Here is a 7,500-nt window from a genome sequence, read left to right as displayed (position 1 = left end):
AGAGGTAACCTCTGTAGCAGCTGACACTTGCCGTCAGGTATTCATACATAGATATCACGCTATAAACATCCCAACACACCTTGCTCTCACAGCGGTGGTGGTGTTGAATTTTGCCATGATTATGGTCTTGTATTCTTCATAAGCGTTCATGTTCATCTCCTACTCGCCAGCGGAGAAAAAAAGAGCCCTTTTCTTTGAGTTTAGAACCATTATACCGTTAGAAAATCATGGTTTTGGTGATCGACCTTTCCTGCCTTTTGAAGTAGGACATGCACGCGCAAATGCCATGATAACTTTAGCCTGCTTGAAATTAACCACATGATTAGGATGCGGGTCAGCCGTTAACGAACCGATATTTGCTGTTCCCAATCAGCTCGCTAATCTTAACGGGCTAAAAGGCCAATTGATTAACTTAGCTTCAATCCTACGACGAACGTACCCCTGGTGTTGTTAGTGTGTTGTGCTTCTGTAGTTGGGCTGGTGTTGTTAGTGTGTTGTGCTTCTGTAGTTGGGCTGGTGTTGTTAGTGTGTTGTGCCCCCTGGTGGCTGGTGTTGTTAGTGTGTTGCGCCCCCTGGTGGCCGGGGTGGTCCTCACAGGGCTGGGTGTGGGCCAGCAGCAGCATGAGCAGTGTGTGGCTGTGCTGGAAGGCCAGCAGGGTGTGGCTGCCTCTCTCCAGGGAGTCTCGGAAACAGCACAGAGTGTCCTCCACATCCAGAGGGACACTAACCAGAGCCATCGCCCTCTTCATCTCTGAGTATATACACACACACACACACACGCGCACACACACACACACACACACACACACACACAGACACACACAGACACACAGACACACACACACACAGACACAGACACAGACACAGACACAGACACAGACACACATGTCTTTATCAATAGGACCAACAGCTGTGAAATGCTCCTTAGGAAAAACAATGTGAAGATATCCCGCACTTGCAAGTCATGGTAAACAAAAGCAAATGAACGAAACAGCAGAAGGGAATCTTGGATACACACACACACATACACACACACACACAGACAGACAGACACACACACACACACACACACACACACACACACACACACACACAAACAGACAGACACATACACACACACACACACTTACGAGGGATCTCAGAAGTGTCTTTTGAGGTTCTCTTAAAGCGCAATCGGGTCCTCCAAACACATGTCACCTGCTTGCCCACATAGTTCCTGCAATTGATCTGAACACATGACATAGAATATAAATATATATTCAATTACATATGGAAATCAATAGTAATATAGAAATACAAGTGAAAACAGCTCTGAAAGCACTTCCAGATAATCTAATAAACTGGGCAGGTTGATAATCTGATAAACTGGGCGGGGTGATAATCTGATAAACTGGGCGGGGTGATAATCTGATAATCTGGGCGGGGTGATAATCTGATACACTGGGCGGGGTGATAATCTGATAAACTGGGCGGGGTGATAATCTGATACACTGGGCGGGGTGATAATCTGATAAACTGGGCGGGGTGATAATCTGATAATCTGGGCGGGGTGATAATCTGATAAACTGGGCGGGGTGATAATCTGGGCGGGGTGATAATCTGATAATCTGGGCGGGGTGATTATCTGATACACTGGGCGGGGTGATAATCTGATAAACTGGGCGGGGTGATAATCTGATAATCTGGGCGGGGTGATAATCTGATAAACTGGGCGGGGTGATAATCTGGCCGGGGTGATAATCTGATAATCTGGGCGGGGTGATTATCTGATACACTGGGCGGGGTGATAATCTGATACACTGGGCGGGGTGATAAACTGGGCAGGTTGATAATCTGATAAACTGGGCGGGGTGATAATCTGATAAACTGGGCGGGGTGATAATCTGATAATCTGGGCGGGGTGATAAACTGGGCAGGTTGATAATCTGATAAACTGGGCGGGGTGATAATCTGATAAACTGGGCGGGGTGATAATCTGATACACTGGGCGGGGTGATAATCTGATACACTGGGCGGGGCAAAGACAAGTGTTCCTGTTCCTGGACATGTTCCCTGTTGAAGCAACCCTGCACTAACGGTGCAAACCCATGACAGCGACGCGATACGCTTCCATCGCTTTGAGTGGCCGTGTTGTAGCGTGTGGAAATAGCATTTTCAAACTGTCAGAGACGACACCAAACAATCTGATTGGCCGCTGCCGGGAAAAAATCGCTCCTCATTTGCATAGGATTCAACATTTTCCCACTTTTATCGGTCGCGTCGACCAAAACGGTGGTCTACGTCACAATGGATTGGCTCCCGTTGAAATGCATGGGATTAGAATATCGCGTTGCTCATAACGGTGTCATGGGTTTGCACCGTAATGGAGCAGATACTGTAGCTGTAGCTGTGGCTTGCACAGCACAACGTCAACTCTAGCGTCCAAAGACAGCGGTTAGAATCGTTGCTAGCTTCATCCGTGCTAACTGTGCTGTTGTTGGTATTTGTAAGGTTGTATCGGTATCTCTAAGGTTTTTGTTTGACCTTTAGGCAGTTAGCTCGCTAACTTCAGGCCAAAACTCCTTACTGTTTTTTATTTATTTATTTATTTAATTTGTTGGCCTTTTTGCCTTTAATTGGATAGGACAGTGAAGAGAGACAGGAAGCGAGCTGGAGAGAGATTGGGAGTGGGATCGGGAAATGGCCGAGAGTCGGACTCGAACCCAGGTCCCCGTGGGCATTCAGACACATCCATGGTACGGGGCTGCTGCTTGCGCCACTGCTCCCCCTTTCTGTTGCTTTAATGAGACTAGGGCCTCTCTGTTGCTTTAATGAGACTAGGGCCTCTTACTGTTGCTTTAATGAGACTAAGGCCTCTTTCTGTTGTTTTAATGAGACCAGGGCCACTTACTGTTGCTTTAATGAGACTAGGGCCTCTTTCTGTTGCTTTAATGAGACTAGGGCCTCTTACTGTTGCTTTAATGAGACTAGGGCCTCTCTGTTGCTTTAATGAGACCAGGGCCTCTTACTGTTGCTTTAATGAGACTAAGGCCTCTTTCTGTTGCTTTAATGAGACTAGGGCCTCTTACTGTTGCTTTAATGAGACTAAGGCCTCTTTCTGTTGCTTTAATGAGACCAGGGCCACTTACTGTTGCTTTAATGAGACGAAGGCCTCTTTCTATTGCTTTAATGAGACTAGGGCCTCTTTCTGTTGCTTTAATGAGACCAGGGCCTCTTTCTGTTGGGGCTGGCAATGTGTCCTTACACTCTCCCCGGTGATCTCTGTGGTTTGGATGTGATGAGGCTGGGGTGACGGCGGACCCCCAAAGAGAGCGATCCTGTCCTGTAACCTCCTCTGGGCGTAGACCAGCAGCGGGGTGACCATCTGTGTGTAGCGCTCCCTATGTGGAAAACACAGTCTCATTCATCAGTGTGTAGCGCTCCCAACTGTGTGTGGGAAACACAGTCTCATTCATCAGTGTGTAGCGCTCCCTATGGAAAACACAGTCTCATTCATCAGTGTGTAGCACTCCCTATGGAAAACACAGTCTCATTCATCAGTGTCTCTCATTCATCAGTGTGTCTCATTCGTCAGTGTGTATTGCTCCCTATGAGGGAAACACAGTCTCATTCATCAGTGTGTAGCGCTCCCTATGTGGAAAACACAGTCTCATTCATCAGTGTGTATTGCTCCCAATGTGGGAAACACACTCATTCATCAGTGTGTAGCGCTCCCAACTGTGTGTGGGAAACACAGTCTCATTCATCAGTGTGTAGCGCTCCCAATGTGGGAAACACAGTCTCATTCATCAGTGTGTAGCGCTCCCAATGTGGGAAACACAGTCTCATTCATCTGTGTGTAGCGCTCCCTATGTGGGAAACACAGTCTCATTCATCAGTGTGTAGCGCTCCCTATGTGGAAAACACAGTCTCATTCATCTGTGTGTAGCGGGAAACACAGTCTCATTCATCAGTGTGTAGCGCTCCCAACTGTGTGTGGGAAACACAGTCTCATTCATCAGTGTGTAGCGCTCCCTATGTGGAAAACACAGTCTCATTCATCTGTGTGTAGCGGGAAACACAGTCTCATTCATCAGTGTGTAGCGCTCCCAACTGTGTGTGGGAAACACAGTCTCATTCATCTGTGTGTAGCGCTCCCAATGTGGGAAACACAGTCTCATTCATCTGTGTGTAGCGCTCCCAATGTGGGAAACAGTCTCATTCATCAGTGTGTAGCGCTCCCTATGGAAAACACAGTCTCATTCATCTGTGTGTAGCGCTCCCTATGTGGGAAACACAGTCTCATTCATCTGTGTGTAGCGCTCCCAATGTGGGAAACACAGTCTCATTCATCAGTGTGTATTGCTCCCAATGTGGGAAACACAGTCTCATTCATCTGTGTGTAGCGCTCCCTATGTGGGAAACACAGTCTCATTCATCAGTGTGTATTGCTCCCAATGTGGGAAACACAGTCTCATTCATCAGTGTGTAGCGCTCCCAATGTGGGAAACACAGTCTCATTCATCAGTGTGTAGCACTCCCAATGTGGGAAACACAGTCTCATTCATCAGTGTGTAGCACTCCCAATGTGGGAAACACAGTCTCATTCATCAGTGTGTAGCGCTCCCTATGTGGGAAACACAGTCTCATTCATCAGTGTGTAGCGCTCCCTATGTGGAAAACACAGTCTCATTCATCAGTGTGTAGCACTCCCAATGTGGGAAACACAGTCTCATTCATCAGTGTGTAGCGCTCCCAATGTGGGAAACACAGTCTCATTCATCAGTGTGTAGCACTCCCAATGTGGGAAACACAGTCTCATTCATCAGTGTGTAGCACTCCCAATGTGGGAAACACAGTCTCATTCATCAGTGTGTAGCACTCCCAATGTGGGAAACACAGTCTCATTCATCAGTGTGTAGCGCTCCCAATGTGGGAAACACAGTCTCATTCATCAGTGTGTAGCGCTCCCAATGTGGGAAACACAGTCTCATTCATCAGTGTGTAGCGCTCCCAATGTGGGAAACACAGTCTCATTCATCAGTGTGTAGCGCTCCCTATGTGGGAAACACAGTCTCATTCATCAGTGTGTAGCGCTCCCTATGTGGGAAACACAGTCTCATTCATCAGTGTGTAGCGCTCCCAATGTGGGAAACACAGTCTCATTCATCATTGGCACAAACAGTGAGAAAGATCTGATCAATTCATGCACATCTAAAAAAAAAATATGTATGTATTTATTTATTTATTTACATCCAGATATCTAGGGCGAGCTGCTCAGTGTTTAACTTATCTTATTTATTTGTATTTATTTGTATTTATATATTCCTATTACCTTGTATTTATTTGTATTTATATATTCCTATTACCTTGTAACCCACTCTTACCTGTAACTCTCTTTGCTGCTGGGCCCTCTTTGCTCTCTGATTTGAATAGTTCCTTATCAATGTTTTTACTTTATATTGGTGTAACACTGTTGTTGTTTAACGCCTAATTGTTTTTACCCGTTTTCTTTTAAAACCCTGATGATTTTATGTCTGTCTGTATCTGTCTGTAAGTCTGTATCTGTCTGTAAGTCTGTATATCTGTCTGTCTGTCTGTCTGTCTGTCTGTCTGTATCTGTCTGTCTGTCTGTCTGTCTGTCTGTCTTTCTGTATCTGTCTGTCTTTCTGTATCTGTCTGTCTGTCTGTCTGTCTGTCTGTGTCTGTCTGTCTGTCTGTATCTGTCTGTCTGTCTGTCTGTCTGTATCTGTCTGTCTGTTTGTATCTGTCTGTATCTGTCTGTCTGTCTGTTTCTGTGTCTGTCTGTCTGTCTGTCTGTATCTGTCTGTCTGTCTGTATCTGTCTGTATCTGTCTGTCTGTATCTGTCTGTCTGTTTGTATCTGTCTGTATCTGTCTGTCTGTCTGTTTCTGTGTCTGTCTGTCTGTCTGTCTCTCTGTATCTGTCTGTCTGTATCTGTCTGTCTGTCTGTATCTGTCTGTATCTGTCTGTCTGTATCTGTCTGTCTGTTTGTATCTGTCTGTCTGTTTCTGTGTCTGTCTGTCTCTCTGTATCTGTCTGTCTGTATCTGTCTGTCTGTCTGTCTGTATCTGTCTGTATCTGTCTGTCTGTATCTGTCTGTCTGTCTGTATCTGTCTGTATCTGTCTGTCTGTCTGTCTGTATCTGTTTGTATCTGTCTGTCTGTATCTGTCTGTCTGTCTGTCTGTATCTGTCTGGTATCTGTGTCTCCCAGCGAGGCTGACCTGGTGTAGAAGTTGTATGTGAGGGCGAGGTGTGCCAGTGTCTCCCACTTGGCCTGGTAGTAGAGCAGCTCCAGTGTGTGCAGCACCATGGTCTTGATCCAGCGCAGGTCCACGCGCGTGCAGTCGTCCAGCGTGCTGCTGAAGTGAAGGCTGGCCCCCAGGTCCTGCTCTTCTTCATCGTACACCCTCCATAGCTGGCGGAGGAGGCAGGTACAGGTGGGTTACAGTCAGACATGCTCTCAAGATACACCCCAGTAGATCAGAGGTCCTCTGAAACTGAACTCTTAACACTTCCAAAGGCCAGGACCAAGAGACACGAAGAGGCAGCTTTTAGTTTCTATGCTCCCAGCCTCCCCAGCCAAATCGGCCAGAACACCCTCACCTGAGTGTAACTCCAGCCTCACCTGCACAGCTCTGAGAGTAACTCCGCCCTCACCTGCACAGCTCTGAGAGTAACTCCACCCACACCTGAGTGTAACTCCACCCTCACCTGCACAGCTCTGAGTAACTCCACCCTCACCTGAGTGTAACTCCACCCCCACAGCTCTGAGAGTAACTCCACCCCCACACCTCTGAGTGTAACTCCACCCTCACCTGAGAGTAACTCCACCCCCACACCTCTGAGTGTAACTCCACCCTCACAGCTCTGAGAGTAACTCCACCCCCACCTGAGTGTAACTCCACCCTCACCTGAGTGTAACTCCACCCTCACCTGAGAGTAACTCCACCCCTTACCTGCTCAGCTCTGAGTGTAACTCCACCCTCACCTGAGTGTAACTCCACCCTCACCTGAGTGTAACTCCACCCCTTACCTGCTCAGCTCTGAGTGTAACTCCACCCTCACCTGAGTGTAACTCCACCCTCACCTGAGTGTAACTCCACCCCCACAGCTCTGAGTGTAACTCCACCCACACAGCTCTGAGAGTAACTCCGCCCTCACCTTCAGCCTGTCCATCATGTCCATGAGCAGCTCGCAGGCCACGGCGAGGACCGGGGTGAGGCTGGAGTAGACCTGCTCCACCCCCAGGCAGTCGGCAGGCGGGGGCACCAGGAGCATGGGGAGGGTGCAGGCCTGGTTCCACAGCACCGCACAGGCCGTCTGCAGGGAGGTCCAGTGACCGCCGCGATGGGCCAGCACCTGGGACAGAGATATAAGGAGTGGCCGAGTGAGTGTGTGTGTGTGTGTGTGAGTGTGTGTGTTTGTGTGTGTTACGACCCACTGCGCCTCTACAGACGATGCAATGGCCATGCGTGGCCTGTAGGACGTTTGGGACGA

At 48.1% G+C, this 7,500-nt stretch overlaps 1 protein-coding gene across 1 annotated transcript in view; it reads right to left on the bottom strand.

Annotated features, from left to right (window-relative positions):
- Positions 1-7,500, bottom strand: part of cfap54 (cilia and flagella associated protein 54) — a 55,556-nt gene that overhangs the window by 26,309 nt on the left and 21,747 nt on the right. Inside the window, exons 14-18 of the mRNA XM_042710031.1 lie at positions 7,165-7,362; positions 6,225-6,418; positions 3,245-3,380; positions 1,131-1,227; positions 596-751 (exon numbers count right to left, since the gene is read on the bottom strand). Coding sequence (XP_042565965.1) covers positions 596-751; positions 1,131-1,227; positions 3,245-3,380; positions 6,225-6,418; positions 7,165-7,362 — 781 coding nt within the window. The remainder of the gene's footprint in view (positions 1-595; positions 752-1,130; positions 1,228-3,244; positions 3,381-6,224; positions 6,419-7,164; positions 7,363-7,500) is intronic.

This window comes from Clupea harengus, chromosome 16 (genome assembly GCF_900700415.2).
Source record: "Clupea harengus chromosome 16, Ch_v2.0.2, whole genome shotgun sequence".
In the NCBI taxonomy this organism is placed as follows: Eukaryota; Metazoa; Chordata; class Actinopteri; order Clupeiformes; family Clupeidae; genus Clupea; species Clupea harengus.
Note: the sequence above shows the minus strand (reverse complement) of the source record. Positions and strands in the feature narration are given on the sequence as shown.